We start from the raw sequence: 17,934 nt of genomic DNA on the forward strand, positions 1-17,934 counted from the left end.
CTTGATATGCACATCTCCATACCATGCTTGTTTCCTAAAGATATTGGGGGAGCTTCTCATATTTTTCAAATGGTGCACTTTGCATTCAAACGCAAATTCTCCAAGTGCACACATTATGGGGGAGCTTTCGTAATATCTTATATGGAATCAAGGTTTAGAGCTTATCATAATATCTATTTGTGACTCTAGCTCAGTTTGTCATCGTATACCAAAAAGGGGGAGATTGTAAGGGTATTTTACCCTTATCCATTATTGTGGTGACAATGACACCGTGCTAGTGTATTTGGACTAATACATGGCTACAAGATGATTCTCAGGTATTAGCCAAAGAGGTATAAAGGTGTATCAATGGAAGAAGAAGGCAATGGAGACCCCCCCAATTCGACGAAAGAATCAACAGGATTTTCCTGTGTCTGGCCGGTCACTGGCCCGGTCGGACTGGCCCTGGCACCGGCCAGCCCGGTCAGGACCGGCTCCGGCGCTTGTGCCATCCGGGCAGGATCCAGTAAAGGGGGCAAGCCCTCCGGTCGCCGCCCGGTCTCCAGCCCGGTTAGGACCGGCCCATCCGGTCACCAGCCCGGTTGGACCGGGCTACCGACCGGCTGCCCCGGCGCCAACCGGATTTCGCGCTTGTGCCATCCGGGCGCATTCCAGTATGCCCAGAAGCCCCTCCGGTCAAGTTCCGGTCGCTGCTCCGGTTGAAACCGGCCGGCCCGGTCGAGTGCCCGGTCTGACCGGACTGTGCGCCGGCCGGCCCGGCGCCAAACCCGGTCAACCGGATTCCTCGAAGAAAATCTGATGTGGCAAGTTGACCAACGGCCATTTTTCGAAGAACACTATAAATAGGCCTTCTCCTACCTCTGAACAGTTAGGCAACATACTACAAGCTGTTCTTGAGCTCTCTCTCTCTTACTCCATTGCTAGAAACACCAAAAGCCTCAGATCTCCCTCCTCCTCCACCCAAACTCAAATCCCTCCAGGGAATCATTAGAGGAGGACCCGATCTACCGTTCTACCAAGCCAAATCTCATTCCCCCTTGTATTCATTGAGAAGCTTGCTTCCTAGGGTTCCTTGGAAACCCTAGGTGGGCAAGAGGAGTCCGGAAGCATCCAGGCTGTGGATTTGCTCCGGGCAAAATTGTGAAGGTTTGGAGGCTACCTCAAAGTCTACCACAAGTGAGTGAGCTATTCCTTCGTGGGATAGGCTCCGGAGAATAGGGTGAGCCTTCGTGGCGCGGGGAATCCTTCGTGGGACCTCCACTCCTCCAAACGTGACGTACCTTGTTGCAAAGCAAGGGAACACGGGAATACATCCTCGTCTCCGCGTGCTATCGGTTATCTCTAACCGAACTCCTTACTTGTGATTTAACTGCCTGTGAGAGCCTTCGTGCTCGAGTTAGTTGTATCCTCATATAGGTTGCTTCACCTAGTTTGCATTAGGCTCATCTTTATATTCCGCAAAGCCTAATATTGCAAAGAAAGAATTAAAATTTGTAGAAACCTATTCACCCCCCCCCCCCCTCTAGGTTTACCATCTCTATACTTTTAGCTCCACATACTTGAGAGCCCCCACTGCTCAAGACACGGCAAGGCTTTTGGAGATTAACGCCAACCGGGGGTTTCCCGGTATGTTTGGTTCCATTGATTGTATGCATTGGAGTTGGAAGAATTGTCTATCGGCATGGCATGGACAATTCAAAGGCTACAAGAAGGATGCCACCATAGTACTTGAAGCGGTAGCCGACCAAGAGACTTGGATATGGCATGCTTTCTTTGGAATGCCCGGATCTTGCAATGACATCAATGTTCTTCAACGGTCACCACTAATGACAAGACTTGCAATCCGGGAAGATCCATTGGTGGAGTTTGAAGCAAATGGCTACAAGTACAACTATGGCTACTTCCTCGCCGACGGCATATATCCAAGGTGGCAAACATTTGTGAAGCCAATTATTCAACCAAGAGGTAAGAAGCAAACCCAATTCCACAATGCACAAGCGGCGGCTAGGAAAGATGTAGAGAGAGCATTTGGGATTTTGCAAGCCCAATTTGCCATTGTTAGAGGACCGGCTAGATTTTGGGACCAAGAATGCCTTTGGTATATCATGACCGCGTGTGTAATCATGCACAACATGATTATATAGGATGATCGCGGAAAAGATGTGGATCATACCCACTACGACTTGATGGGGGTTCCCGTGCAAGTGAGGAGGTCCGCACATAGGATTGCCCGATTCATTGCCTCATACCATACCATTCGGTGCAACGACACACATGATGAGCTTCAAAAAGATCTCATGGAAGAATGATGAAATTGGAATGGACAACAATAGTTGCATATTTGTTGTATTTGTTTGAAAACTATGTGTTGTATTGTTGAAAACCATGTTGTATTGTTGTATGTTGGACGTGTTGTATTTGGTGTGAAGTATTGTTGTGAACAATGTATTGTATTTGGATGGTACAATTTATTTGTGAATTTTTATATATTGTTTGATCTTGTTGGATGCATACTTGTGTGTGTTTGTTGTTTGCGCCGCGCCCGCGCGCTGCAAAATGGCGCGTCCGGCGGAGGTGCTATTTTACCGCGCCAACGCGCGCTGCAAAATGGCGCACCCGGCGGGGGAGAAATCGCTCCGGCGCGCGGCAACGATTTACAGCGCGGCCGCAGCATCGTATACCGCGCCAACTTATAGCGCGTCTGCTGGAGATGCTCTTACAACAATCAGCAATTGAGCCTTACACGGGGATTTTGCTACTGGGTTCCAAATACCCAACAACTTGGTCAAGAAAGGAAGAAACACAGCAACTTAAATCAAGCACTAACATTGAGCAAGATAGCAAGTCTTGCCTACCTACTGATCTGTCGAGCCATGACCAGTAGACAAGAAGAGAACCAGCAGTAACTTTAAGCAATGTCACCATACTCTATGCTGTGAGGGTGAGACCACTCTCCTGCTGGACAAACTGGCAATTAGCTGTGTAGATGTAGTATGGTGGTATGCGAGACTTCCATGACAAGACCTCAAATTTCCCCTGTGGCATAGCGCTCCAGGTCCCTGACAGCAGATCCACCCCTGTTATCTTCGGAACCTCGCCGTGAGAATCAGGCCTTTTTTGGTAGTCACCACATATAAAGAACTTAATATCCTCAGAACCTTGCGGAGTTTTGGCCATGCTCCAAACATACCGAGGCCGACCATCCACAAGAGGATATTCACCTAACAAGAAGAGATTCTTCTTCCTGTGTTCCGTAAGGTGTCTGAGAACTCTGCACCAGAAGCGAGCACTGAGATTTGCTCTCAGTAAGGTGGCAACAACATATGCAAATATGAAAGATCCACACATTTCACAGGCTATCTCCATGGCTATGGACGTTAACTTTGGGTGCTCCTCTGGATCTGTGCTGCCGAACACGAGCATCCTGAAGAAATACCAGTAAGCTTCTGTAGACAAATAATTTAGCCTGAGGGCTTCTGTTGTTCCAAAACTGACTGTCTTCTCTGATCGGCTAGTAATTATGATTTTGCTCCCATGTGTCATGCATCTTTCAGCAAACTGCAGCAGCCTTTTCCATGCAACTCTATCCACGTCCCCTAAGAGCTCAATGATGAGCAACGACCTTTCTCCATCCAAGGCAACATTTTGATGCTTGATCACACAATTATCTCTAAATGTTGTCACTGCTTCATCTTTGAGGTCGTTTTCGATGTAGAGCAAGATCAAGGAGAAGTGATTGCGCACACGGTCATCGTAGCATACATGTTCCACAAGAGTACTCTTCCCAATAAGTGGAGGACCAACAATTGGAAGGACACCAAATTTTTCATTCCCTGGAGGCTCAGCGTGCAGCAAGAAGCTGATGGCTAGCTCCCTCTCCATTTGGCGGCCGAACATGCACTTGTCAACAAATAAGTATGCCCCATAAGGTTGTCGATATATGCGAGGGTAGCTCATCAGAAATATAGCGAACTCCTTCATATCAGCAACCACGTTCTCCAGGACAAGAATAACCTGCTTTAACTCCTTACTTCTGTCTCTACCAATTATCATGCTCTCAATTTGACTGTTGCTAGAAAGGAGGCGGAAGCGCTTAGCCGGATTAAATTTGGATTTAGCAAAACTCACCTCCTTGTCCTCCATTTTCTTCCCACTGCACCTGAAGGCGTCGAGAAGGAAGTACCCTCTGAACATTTGCTCTTTCATGTTGCTAATCTGATGGATCATCCCTCGGTTTGTAACGCACCGCCCTTCAGTCTCCTCAACGACTACAGCTATTCTCATAAGCAGTTGGTGCAACCTCTGCAGGTCCTCAGTGGTTGTCTGCTCGCGGCACTTCCCGAACATGATGGATATGGCTCTGCTGACAATATCACCAACAACTGCAGAGATAAGGGCCTCCATCGTCACCTGGAAGAAGAACCCCTCCAGGCTTCTCACTACCAAGGTGGTGCTCTCAGCTTGAAGGAGTTAGGCAGTTGCTGATTAGGTGACATTGAACTGTTAGCTGAAAGCTTAAGAAGACAATTATGCCATGTGTTTCAGAAAATGGAGATTCTCCTAGTCGTCTTTGTTGACCCAGCCAACGAATGTGACATATTGTTGTGCCTGAAGAAAAGTACGATCTGTAGCCCAAATTAATTGCCGCAGCCATATAGTCCGTCCAGTAGAATGTACTCCTGAGATGCGTCAATTAATTTAAGCTGTAGGAAGTATTTGTTTTTCATTTAGAGGTCAACATTGTGGAAACTTTATGCTGCATGTACCCCACCGTTGGAATCAACAGCCAACCAGATCACGTGTTTCTTTTGTTCTTCAAAATGCAGTGGTTGTGTTTGCTCAGACATCCGTGTTGATTCTGACTTATGGTGCTGATCACTGTATCAGCGCATATAGGTTGCCTGAATTCCCGAGGACTGTTGTGAGTCTTTGTCGGAAAAAAGACTGTCTGCTAATAGACTAGTACAAGACACTGTTAACAAGCATGAACTCCTCCAAAGCTTCTGATGAGCTAGATGGTGCTCTGAGCTCGAAGTGGTTGGCAATTGCTGACTCGATAACTTTAAGTGGTCTGTGGAAAGTTAAATCTGAAAGCAACTGTGCATAAGTTCCAACAAAGACGGCACTGTTATGACAGAAGAAAATTATTTGCTTTTGATTTTGAATTCAGCATGGTGGAAACTTGATAGCTGCATGTTTCTTCTGTCGGGATCAACAGCGAGAACTCTTCCGTTCTTTTCAGCGCCTGCACAATCACGCAGTGGTGTGTTTGCTCAAACACAAACACGGTGTTTCAGCTGTTGCTTCATCTTAATAGCCAAAATTGTCGCTTGGATTTTCAGTTGTGGTACCGTAGCTACTAGCCAAAACTGTGTCAGGCGAGCGTTCTTGGTTGCGCTAGTACAAGAGGTTGATGAGGAAGCGGTCAGTGGGAGCCGGGGAGGGAGACCGTGTCAGCAACATACGTTGCGCGAAAGCAGATGAGCCGGGGAGCCAGTCGCGCAAAATTACTCCATTTTCTAACTCAACAATGAAATCACGAGGTGTGCTCCGGTGCACACACCCCCCACCCCCCCAACACCACCTGAAGCAAAAGCCTGAAATCCGGCGGTTCTTCACCCCATACAATGGTCTGAGAAGCCACTGAATTTACAGTCCACTAGGACAATACTCCAAAAACTTCTCCCCACTATCATTAATCACCTGGATGAACTCCAAGCAAATGTTGTTAACAACAATCCTGTGCCAGTCCAATTGCCAAGCCAGAGCAAGGCGTACCACAGAGTGCACGCAATCAGTTCCAGATGACCAAGACCAGCAAACAGCACAGCGGTGCTTGCTCATAATTCTGCATCAGCACAGACCCCAAGACAACCGAGCCCGCCCCTATTATCAGTAACAGTAGCTCTTTCGACAAAATCCATTCCAAGCCCAGCAGGTCCATATCCTCCTTAACTCTGGAGCACCCGGAACAGTGCCATGAAGCAACATCCAACAGACCAACATCAAATCTTTACTTCTAGTGCAACGTTCACTTGATACGGAGTAATACGAACTGATGCAGATCAATGGTACAAGGAAATGACGACTAAACTGGAGATACATGAGTACAAATTCCAAACCAGCAATATATGAGTACAACTACCAATCCAGAGATACATGGGTACAAATTCCAAAGGACAGATACATGCGTAGAACACCAATGCAGAGACATACATGAGCCCAACGATACTGAAAGAGAGACTACATAATATAGTGAGAAGAAATACATCACTCCTTTTTTTCTTTCTTAGGAGGAAAAAGTAACGGGAGATGCTTCTTGACGACAGCGTTCTCTGCGTGTTCTGTGATGATCCATACGAGGGTTGTGAGCTCGCCGCCACGGCTGAGCTGCTTGGCGTGTGACTCTCTGTTGCACCGGATGGATGTATAGATGAGCAAACGTACCCACGCATCCAGGATGAACTCCAACATGCCTGCCATACTCCCAGCAGGAGGATTGTACAGACCTGGAATCCAGTATGAGAGTCTTTCGGTGACTTGTTCGGTGGTTTTGCTCCTCCACTCCTCTCCATCCGGCACTAGGCATAGCAGCAGCACCCAGGCAAGTTGGGTTCCTTCCCAGACAGTAGTAATACTTGTGCCGCTTATCATTTGAGTTCCTTCCCAGATAGCTGAATTTGGGTCAGTGAGGTTATCCCTGTTTTTCAGCATCCACATGGCAATCTCCTTTTTCACTGTTGTTGTGTAACTGACGGGTTTATATCCCACAGTAGCCACATTCCATATCTCCTCCAGAGCACAGCAGGTTTTCTCATACAGGCTGCGGAGCTTGAGCCCTGGTAGCATGTTGGGGCGCAAGGCAACGAGGAACATCATGTAATTTGACATCCGCTGGATCGCCTCTGCGTCTTCTTTGGACGCTGGTCCTGTGATAATGGGGCTGCATGAGAGGAAAATGTCTGTGGCAATGTGCCAGATGAGGATGGCCTCTTGAATCTCTGGAGGGAACCTTGTGTCCTCATCTGACTGACCTGCATATTTGGTGTTAGCAGCTTGCTTGGTGGAGTATGGCATGGCTGGGTCATACATGGAACTGGTATGGACACTCCTCCAGAGATCACCTCGCTCATAGGGTTGGGGCGAGGATTGATCATACCTCCAGTGATCAATATGTTGCTCGCAGGGTTCAGAGCCCATTGCAGCTTGCTCATCAGGGAGGAGGTGTGGCATTGCAGGCACATTCTATTTGCTTTGATCAAATGGCACATTTCTCATACATGCACAGACCTGCCTGGGACAGGGAGGCGACATAGGAGGCTCATTGTTGATCCCAATGCAGATTTGGTCCCCAGGATAGGGCGACCACATAGGAAGCTCATTGTTGATACCAATACAGATTCGCTCCCCAGGCCCGGGGTAGGGTGACCATGGTGGAGACTCACTGTCCAAACCATGGCACATCTGCTCCGTGGGGCAAGGCGGCCATGGAGAAGTCTCATTGTCCACACCATTGCAGATCCGTGACCCAGGGCAGGGTGGCCATGGAGGAGGCTCATTGTCCACACAATTGCAGATCTGCTCCCTGGAGCAGGGTGGCCAGAGACAAGGCTTATTGTCCATACCATGGCAGACCTGCTCCCTGGAGTCCGGAGTCCCTAGAGGCTGATCCATGACAGTGTCCGTCACCACTGCAGGCCCATTTGTGAGGACAATGGGGGGCTTCCCCTGGCTCGGTGGACTTGGAGGCAAATCCATGATATTGTGTCCTTGCTGCCCAGGTTTCGTCGGCCGCGCAGGACCAGTGAATAACTTTACGCATATATTATTGAACACCAGCTTCTTGACATAGTCTGGAATCTCAAGGCCGCTCGAGTGGTCTTCCCATTCAGATTTCCTCCCCCATCTGAATATGTTGTGAAAGACGTGCTGTCCACCAGTGCACTGGTCCAACAAATTGTGCTGCCCGAAGGTGCCCGACCACCTCCTGTAGCTTTTGGGTTCCTTGCGATATGCGCATGTCCACAAGCACAAGGAGAGCCGGGAAAGACAGAGAGACATGACAAAGACACGGAGCTTCTTCCATCTTTCCCGACACAGAAATGCATGCTTCAACCAATTGTGTGGCATTGCTTTGAGGAATGATTGTGTCCAGGCTGATGCTAGTGCTCTGAACAGCCATCTCACATCGAGTAGGAAGGTTGTCAACAGCAATATGTAACTGATAACTTTATCTACTCCCTTCATGCCATCTTTGCAGTGTAGGCCAAACAGCAGGAGCGCAGTCGCAGTGAGGGGCGGCGAGGCCAGACGGATGGCATAGCCCCACCAGGTGTAGACCACAGCTGCCTTGGTGTAGAGGAAGTCATACATGAGGGAGAGTTCCATCTCCACTACCGTGCACATACTCTCCCATTTACCAGAGAACACATCTCTAACTACCTTACGATCCGTGTCCACTGTGTAATCACAGAAGGCACCCTTACATATCTCGAAAAGCTTGTGAGCAACCAGCAGGGCTTCATCATCTGTTTCTATGACAGTGCCTTCATCATCTTTTTGGTTTGACAGATTTATATGCTTCTTGGGTAACCATTCACGAATGTGGCCCAAGTTGCATAGCCATAATGCCGCTGCACTCTCTAGATACTTCAAAATGCCCAGGAATAACATGATGCCAGACGCCCAGCGCAACGACCAGTCAGCAGCACAGTCGGTGAGAATGAACCTGTACACAATAATGATGGATCCGCCAGACTTGGGAAGAACTGACACGATCAGGCGTATCCAGAGCACACTGTCCTCTATGGTGTAGGCGCTGATGTTGTCCGGGCGAGCATGGTGCAGCAGGAGGAACGGCACCCAGAAGGCGATAATCATCTTCTCGGGCGGTTTGGTTTCCAGGTACAGGTTACTGATAACATATGCCGGGCCCCAGTCAGTCAGCTGGTATGCCACCCACACTAACAGTCTCTTCCAACTACGGTCTTCACGCCGGCGGCTCTCGGAGAAGATGGCAAGGATAAGATGCATGGATAAGCTGAGAAGCGGCACTCCCCGGTACACATAAACACTTAACCATGTCACGGTGAGTTCCATCCATGTTGGAGCCATTTTGCTAGCTCCTGTATGCACCGCAATTAAGATTAATTTGCTACACTGATATGACTTATGCAATGCATCTGGTATATATGTAATTAAAGTATATCTAGATTGGTTAATCACGATGTTGCGTCAGCATGCTAGAGAGAGAACAACGAAGATATAGTGAGTACATACCAGCATACAGCAGCTAAGGCAGATTGATGCTTCCACTTCCACTAAAGACCTAAGACAAGAGGTTGCTTTGAGTCTTGTATCTACAGATGGGACTGGCATATGGGCAGTTGTAACTTGTAAGCTGAGACCTGCCTGCAGAGAGTTTGCTGGCTATAGCAATTATGCATCAACATTCATTTAGAGTCCTAAGAAAATACAATATTGTCATGGACGGTCTGTTTTGGCTGTGCTCAACTTACAGGGATAGCTGACCAAACAACATTCTTGATTCCATTTCCTACTATACATACCAACAGCTAGAAACAATATATAAGGATGAGCTAACCAAGCACAACTATGGAAACAATCACCTTACACTGCTAGCATTTAAGCTAAGATAAGTAGTATATATAGGTGGCCTCCTAGTAGAATGGATTACCAACAGTTCTAGGTGACCACCTAGTAGAATGGATTAGCTACGTTTCTAGGTGGCCGCCTAGTAGAATGGATTAGCTACGGTTCTTATCATGCTAAGAAACCAAACCAAAGAGAATCTGCTTAGTTACCCCTCACAAATGCTTGGTCTGCTACCCAGTCATCGGAAATTGCTTATATTCCACCACAAAACGTGAACATTTTGCCAATATACTATGACAGGCCACTAGCAGCTAGCCAAAGAGCATCAATTGACAGATAAGAAAAAAATGCAAAAACATCCACTCCTGCTCCCCATCTCCCGTCCTCCCGCGGGGGCAGAGTGAGAATGATAGAGAGCTCACTGAAATCAGTGAACTGTCGTTTGGGCATGTGTAGGAACTTGGCGTACTCCCGATCCCCGTCCACCGCTTCTGCAGCTCATTAGGATCCCTTCGAATCAAAACATTAATCTTGAAAACCGCAGCACACAAACTCAAATTACGTGAAGGGAAATCTACAGTCTACATAACAAGAGCTAGAAACAAAATCTAACGCTGGGCTAACCAAGAACGATTGTGGAAACAAGCACATCACATTGCTGGCGCATGCATTGAAGTAGGAGTACTATACATAGGTGGCCACCTAGTATGCTGGCGCATGCATTGAAGCTAAGATAAGTAGTATATATAGGTGGCCACCTAGTAGAATGGATTAGCTACGGTTGTTATCATGGTAAAAAAAGAGAGAGAGAATATGCTAATTTACCCCTCACAAATGCTTGGTCTGCTGACCAGCCACTGGAAATTGCTTATACTACATCACAAAACCTGAACATTTTGCCGATATATCATGACGGGCAACTAACAGCTAGCCAAAGAGCATCAATTGACAGATAAGGAAAACTGACAGAGAATGAAAACTGCAAAAAAATCCACTCCTGCTCCCTATATTCCGTCCTCCCGCGTGGGCAGAGTGAGAATGATAGAGAGCTCACCGATATCAGTGAATTGTCGCTTTATGCAGGAACTTGCATACTACTGATCACAGTCCTCCGTTTCTGCAGCTCTTTAGGATCCTTTCCAATCAAAACATTAACCATAAGAACCGCATCACACGAAACTCGGGGGAGAAGCGAAATTGGCAGTCATACCGGAGGCCGCGCGCGTGCACACAAATACTCCAAAAATCCGGAGATGGGGGCAAAATTCGCGGCCATACCCGAGCCAACATTGGCCCCCGGTCCTACCCTCCTCGCCGGGCGCGGTCGGCATTGCCGGCCGATCCAGCACAACGAGCAAAGTGCGTAGGCCCCGGGTCTGCGTCGCCGGCTGTGTTTGGGAGCGACGAGGAGAGGAGCCGGCACCAAGGGCGGCGGCGGCTTGATGTGGGAGAGGGCGCTGTCCTCCTTGGCCTACCCTCTAGGGTTTGGGACCAGAACGATGTCCGGAGGTTCGGCGGGTAGTGGCGGCGCCGCCATCGCCCGCTAGGGTGGCCGGCTTTGGGGTCGGGAGCGGCCGTGAGCAGCCGAACGAGTTACTGGTTTTTCCTTTCAATATTTAACTAGGACAAAACCCGTGCGTTGCACCGGAAATAGAGCAATAAACTTTTCGTCAAAAAAGGTCACTACTATCCAAAATAATTGTCCACGTATAATTCTACTCTCTCCAATCCAAACTAATTAGCTCTGCTTTATCTAGATATAAATGTATGTAGATGTGTTTAATTTATTTGTATATACATGCGTATCTACATAAAATTGGGCCAAAAAATTTGATCGAAGGAAGTACTTAAGTGCTAGCCAACATTAGTAGATACCAAATTAGTCTAAGTACAGGAAGAACATGCAGCAGTTTAAGCACACCAGGTTTACGGCAAGAGTATATATACAAATTATGAAAGAAAGCTAGAACTACAAATTACGAATTAAGCTGTATGTGCGTCAATATGTGAGGTTGTGTATAATGGGTTCGGCCAGCAGGCAGCAGTACTATGGCATCCGGCTGCTACGATTTGCAGCAGCGATTTCGAGTTGGGATGGCCCTTTGCAGCAGCGCTAGGCGCGGACGTACAGAGATGCCAGGAAGCGGTGCGATGAGCACGCGTTTGAGGGGGAAGCTCATGTGCTGAGAACTGCAGCGGTGCAGCCCGCCGCGAGAAAGACAAAAGCCGCGGCGTTGGTGGCTGCCTGTTCAGGCAAGGGACGTCGCAGCTGCTCGCGGAGTCCGACCAGGGGACATCGCCAGAAGGGGATATTGGGGATGTGGAGCGGATGAGCTTTGGTTCTTGTTCAGAGTTGTCGTCACTCGCTGCGTCACCGAGTCGGGCGCCCCAGACGATGTCGCAGGTGAGGATGGGGTAGGTGGCTCAGGAAATTAGCGGCGTGAGTGACGGTGGACGACTGAAAGCGGAGTCGAAGCCGGCAGATCCGAGCACCTGGCCCAGCTCCTCTCGAACAGCACGACCTCCCGTCGATATATGGGGTCTCGCTGCAGGGATTCGAAATTCCTTGACACGGATGCCGGCCGGGAGCTCGCGCGAGGTTGGCCGGAGGGGGACGAAGTCACATGTGCCGCACCGGTTCTTTTCGGAGGTGTCCAATCTTCCTTCGGAGGACTTGTGGCTTCAGACACGGTCCTGGCCAATTCCGTCTCGGGACTGCAAAGCTGTCGAGTCGGGTTGTCGATCGTAGGAAGCGGGGGTTGTTTTCGCGGAACAAGCGAGGAGGGCAGACTGCGACCCAACATAACAAAACGAATCGTTTTCTTGACTTGACGGTGGTAGTGGCCTGTAATTTTTGCCAACTTCAGGGCAACAAAAAACGGACCAACAAGAAGTTCTTTTGCTTTTATTATTAGGTATAGATTGGTCATTGCGCTTTTCCTTCTACTAGTACAAATGGTTCATACGTTGCCACGGATCAACAAATTTTATTTCTCAATGCATATAGTTTTCATAATTCAATATAAAAATTTAGAATAATCAAAATATCATAATTTACTATAATATGATAATATCGAACGAAATAGCAAGACATCATTGTTGCATCTGTGTGATCGCAAGTTCTAGGTCTTCTTGTTTTTCTTCAACGGTAAGTCTCACACTTGTGTTCTGGACAATCGTAACTATCAACTAACAACCTCTACTTTTCGATGTATTATTGTCTCACCAAACGTGGATGCTGCAAACACATGTATAACTGAAGGAATATTTTTTTGATTAGTCCAAACAACACTTTAATATTCATAAATATGCGGAGACAACCCTCTTCTATGTCAAACATAGAAAATGGACTTGCCAAATCTTCAATAATGGATGGGGTAAAAAACTCCGGCTGGCGGGTGGCGCAGATGGTAATTTTAGCTTCCTCAAACCTCTTCACCACATGCAAGCTAAAGAAAAATTAGGTGAAACATGGTTGCCATCTTAATTTTATTGAACGACGTGTGTTGAGATGACCCGCTCAATTTTGTTCTGGCCACACACGTAAACAGATACACATGAAAATTATGTTTATAGACAAAGATAGCCATAAAACATTTCCAATTTTTTTGACTAAAATATAGTTTGATAAAAAAACACTTATTCAATATCATATGCACTTCCCTTTTATCCTTTTATGACTCAGCTTACTATGATTGTATCTCCAAGATTGTCTTGGCATGTCTCCAAGAAAAACATGTGACTACGACTTCACAACGTGCATTGCTATGGTACCAAAAAAGCGAGTTAATGATATCATATCTATCTAGTAATCTAGATAATATTAGGCTCAGAGCATCTTCAGCCGCGTCCCCCAAAGCAATTTGGGGTGCGCCGGACCAAAAAACTGTTCCAGCCGCGTCCCCCAAATCCCATTTTTATCCGGCGCGGCCCGATACGGTGTCCGGCGCCCCGAGCCCGTCCCCGTCCCACAGGGGACGCTCCGGGCACGCCGGACACAACGAAAAGTAAGGCGAACCGACGTGGGCCCGACGTGTCAGCGGCTCGGACGCTCAGCCGCCGCCTACGTAGCGACGATGAAGTTGCCGGGAAGCGGAACCGTCGCATTGGCAACCGCGTCGACGACGCGGCAACCGCCGGAATGGAGTCGGGACTCCTCGGAAGAGCAACCGCTGCTCTTTTCGACTTCTGCGCCGCCGTTCATCCGCGCTCAATAAGACCCGTACGTCGGCGATTTTGGATCTTCACCTCCAGCGACGATGAGCTACATCTCCGAGCTCCCGTCCGACACCTCTAGCGAGGGAAAGCCTGCTGGATGGCGCCATTGGTGGGACAAAGCTGGGACGCCCAGCGGCGGCGACGATTCCCTCTCGCCACTTGACAGCGCGGAGGAATGGCTGGGCGTGGAGGAGGACGCGGAGGAAGAAGGGTCAGAGGAGGCGGCGGTGGCCCGTGCGAAGGCGGAGGCGGACGCGAAGGCCAAGGCCACCAAGGCCAAGGCCAAGGCGCAGCCGGCGAGCACCGGCGACAACGAGGAGGACTCCGACGCGTCGGCCGACACCGCCTCTTCGGAAGAGGTGACGAGCAGGAAGCGCCACCGTGATGACGACGACGAGGCGGGGCCATCATCGAAGAAGAAGAAGTAGTAGTTTAAAATAATTTATATGTAATTTAATTATGTTTTTTCGAAGTTTTATATGTAATTTGTTTATGTTGAACCGATTTGAATATTAGTAAAGAGTTTTATTCTATCTATTTAAATTATTTTTAATGTTTGGGGGCGGCGTTTGGGGGACGCGACTGGGAAGCGACGTCCCCCAAACGCGGCACCAACGAAATACGTCCCCTAAACACTCAATCCGGCGCGGTTTGGGGGACGCTTTGGGGGACGCGGCTGGAGATGCTCTCATCAGTATTATGTTTACCGCATCACCATGCACATTGGTGATGGCAGAGGAGAGTTCTTATACTCAACTTATACTCTGACCCTGAAATTTATCAGAATAGCATGGTCCTAAACTGATAATCGTAATCTACCTGTACATCATTCTACTCTCGAGCTACCTAGATATCTTTTACTAAAGGAGTGAAACTCTCATGCGCTTGCCGTTCTACATGATGATTTGCTAACATTGTTCATTTAGTAACTGAACTACTTGCATACCGGGTATTATGTTCCAATTCTTCAGGTTCTCCACATGTATAAAGGAACATATTTCGAGATAAATAGTCTACGAATTAAATCAAAAGAAGTTCCTAAAAACTTTAACTCCATGGCCGGAGATTCATGCGGCTCAGGCCGTGGGCACCAGAGTTTCATAGTACAAATGGTTTAAGAAGAATTGGTTATGCAAACAATTAATAGGAAGTGCATAGATGTTACGAGGAGATAGTAGAAATGGTACATTCATGTTCCTATGCAAGTATTAGTTGGAATCCCTACCATTCTGACCCCATCAAAATAAGACCAGAACATTTATTATCAACTAATAAATATTTGGATTAAACCAATCAAATTACCACCGTAATACAGGCTTCCACAACTTGTGGATACTTGTGTCTGACTGACAAGATTCAAGAACAGATTTAGAAACATCGCTTGTCATTCAAGTGCAGCCGGCTTGTAAGTAATTTTATTACAGCCTACCTTCTCAATGAGCTTTAATGAAGACAACATATTGGCAATGCAATCTCCTGACATTAGTTGTATCACCAATAGAGGAAATAAAATTAGCTTTCTTTTTTATCAGTACCCATACTCATACAGCTGTAGAACTAAATAGAGGTAACGTGAGTACTAACTTCTCGTATTGGACTCCTCATGGCCTTCTCCAAGGAGAAATTTTGCAGCTTCATCAAGTGAGATCACGTCAACCTGTTCAATGTACAGATGTCATCCCATCAACCATAGTTTCACACACCATGAATCTTCAAATGAGAAGCTAGGAAATACAGAATTCCCAGCTCCATGATGAGGAACAGCTTGTACACACTGGGGACGCAATCCCTATTCGCCGCTTATTGTGGGAGCGATTCGCTCCCGCTCAAGCGACGGATTGGGTGGGCCGGCCCATTAGCGCTTAGGACGTACTGTTTTAGTTTGTTTTTTCGTTTTTTTTCGGGGTTTCTCAGGTTTTTTGAGTTTTTGGATGATTTCTTTTATGGTTTTTTTTGCTATTTTGGTTTTACTGATTCCAAAATTTGTTCAGATTTAAAAAATGTTCATGTTTGAAATTTGTTCGAATTTGAAATTTGTTAGAATTTGAAATTTGTTCAAATTCAAAATTTGTTCAAAAATAAATTTTGTTCAAATATATTTTTTGTTCGATGTAAAATTCTTTTGTTTTAAACTTTTTGGTTTTTAATTTTTTCGATTTTGAATTTTGTTCCGTTTTGTTCAGATTTAAAAAATGTTCATGTTTGAAATTTGTTCGAATTTGAATTTTGTTAGAATTTGAAATTTGCAAGAATTCAAAATTTGTTCAAATATATGTTTTGTTCGAAAAATTTGTTCAAATAAATTTTGTTCAAAAATAAATTCAGTTCTCTAAAACTTCAGATTTAAAATGCCTTAAAACAAAAAACAGATAACAGAAAAAAAAAATGAAAAAAGAGGGACTACCTTTTATTGTGCTGCAGCAGGGAGGCCCACAAACGAGCTGCTTCAGGCGGGAGGGAGGCTCGCTCCCGCTTAAAGCGGCATAGGAGCTCCCCACTGGGGGAGCTATGGCTAAGTCAGGGGGCCTCCGCTCCCCCCCAGCCCATGGGCTTCTAACGAAGGAAGACCCTATAAAAACACCATTTGCCCCCTAGATCTGAAAAAATAGGCTAGTTCTGGCCTTTTCTTTCAGCCCAAGCTTCGCCACTGCTTGTACACGAGCATGTTCTTTCGCTCATCTTCGTGATCCCTCTGCAATGTGACCTTCAGATTTCCACTATAAAGTTATGTTAAATAAAGTTTGTTGTGGTGAAGCACAGGACATGACTTCGTCGTGTGTGCTGCTCAGAACACGGCGAGTCCGACCATGACTGGTGGCGAGCATCTTGATAGACGCGGCAAGTGTGGCTATGGTAGTCAGCATCCTTGACGTTATGTGGTATGAGTCTGCAGTTAATCTATCAGCTAATAAAAGTAGGAGGACCAGAATAATAACATCCAACAGTTTAGAAATTTTGTTTACCTTGCTCTGTTCATCTGATTCAAATTAGGAAGATGAAGAGCAGAATAAGGCTAAGGCAACATTCCCTTTCAGATTAATAACCGAGAGATCTTGCTCGACATACTCCCCCGGATATATTGGTATAATTAGGAACATTGGTTGCTTCAGCAAAGTGGCCCAATGGTCTAAGCGTCATATCAGAAGCAATGTGTGAGAATAGCTATTTAGACATATATAGACAGAGTAGGTTATCAAACATATTATGAGAATTGAGAGTACATACTATTAATGAGACCCTTCACAGAGATTTGATTTAACTCTTGAGCTACTTTGTCACCATTACCTCGTGCATTAGAGCTAAACACTCTCCACCAGTAAGCCACTCTAGATGTACAAATGGAACACATCAAAAATACTGAGAGTTGTATTTTTTCATGTTTTTTTTATTTTGTTTTACACCCTTACACACATGTGATTTACATTAAAGGAAAGACTAAGATATTAGAGCTTGATTTATATGATGACGAGATCAACTATGTTATGAAAATCAGCACTTGTAAGTCAGAAGAAACTTCAGCATTACTATGCTGAGACTTTGCATTACTTTAAGAACGTCAGAAAATTTGACAACAAGTGCAAAGAATTAAAACACTAGGTAAACACATCCTTTGACAAAGCCAAATCAAATCGCAGCCATCTCAGCAACAACCTACAGAAAAGTAAGAGGAACAAACTTCTAAAAATCGTATCACACGGAGTTGTCAGATATAAACCACAAGAAACATCAATTTAGAAGAAGCTTGTGCATCGTATGTGTACCTCAATTGCACGAATCCATCGTATGTTTCCACTTCGGATAGAGCACCTTCTCGTCAGGGTTCAGCGCTGCACAAGAAACGAAGAATCCATCATCAGCGAGAGCGATAGATACAGTGGATAGTTTCAGAAATCGAACGAGGTTCTCTTACCGTCGGGAGAATACTTGGAGAGATGCAGCTCGAACCGTGCGGCCGCGTCTATGTCGTTGGCGTCGGCGGGGAGCGGCGGCCTACGTCCCTCGACGATGTAGGCAGCGACGGCGGCGCGCGCGAAGTTGGCCACGGTGGCATCAATGCCCATCATGACGTGCACCGGCCATAGGCTCCGCTCCACCGTCACA

At 46.7% G+C, this 17,934-nt stretch overlaps 1 protein-coding gene and 1 pseudogene across 1 annotated transcript; both read right to left on the bottom strand.

Annotated features, from left to right (window-relative positions):
• Positions 1 to 2,750: 2,750 nt before the first annotated feature.
• Positions 2,751 to 4,723, bottom strand: LOC127327576 (disease resistance protein RGA2). Its single transcript, XM_051354352.2, has one exon. It carries the CDS (start codon positions 4,402 to 4,404, stop codon positions 2,929 to 2,931), a length of 1,476 nt encoding a protein of 491 aa, XP_051210312.1. The 5' UTR covers positions 4,405 to 4,723; the 3' UTR covers positions 2,751 to 2,928.
• Positions 4,724 to 6,082: 1,359 nt separating this feature from the next.
• Positions 6,083 to 12,013, bottom strand: LOC127327577 (uncharacterized; annotated as a pseudogene).
• Positions 12,014 to 17,934: the final 5,921 nt, after the last annotated feature.

The sequence above is a fragment of the Lolium perenne genome, chromosome 1 (assembly GCF_019359855.2).
Source record: "Lolium perenne isolate Kyuss_39 chromosome 1, Kyuss_2.0, whole genome shotgun sequence".
Taxonomy (NCBI): Eukaryota; Viridiplantae; Streptophyta; class Magnoliopsida; order Poales; family Poaceae; genus Lolium; species Lolium perenne.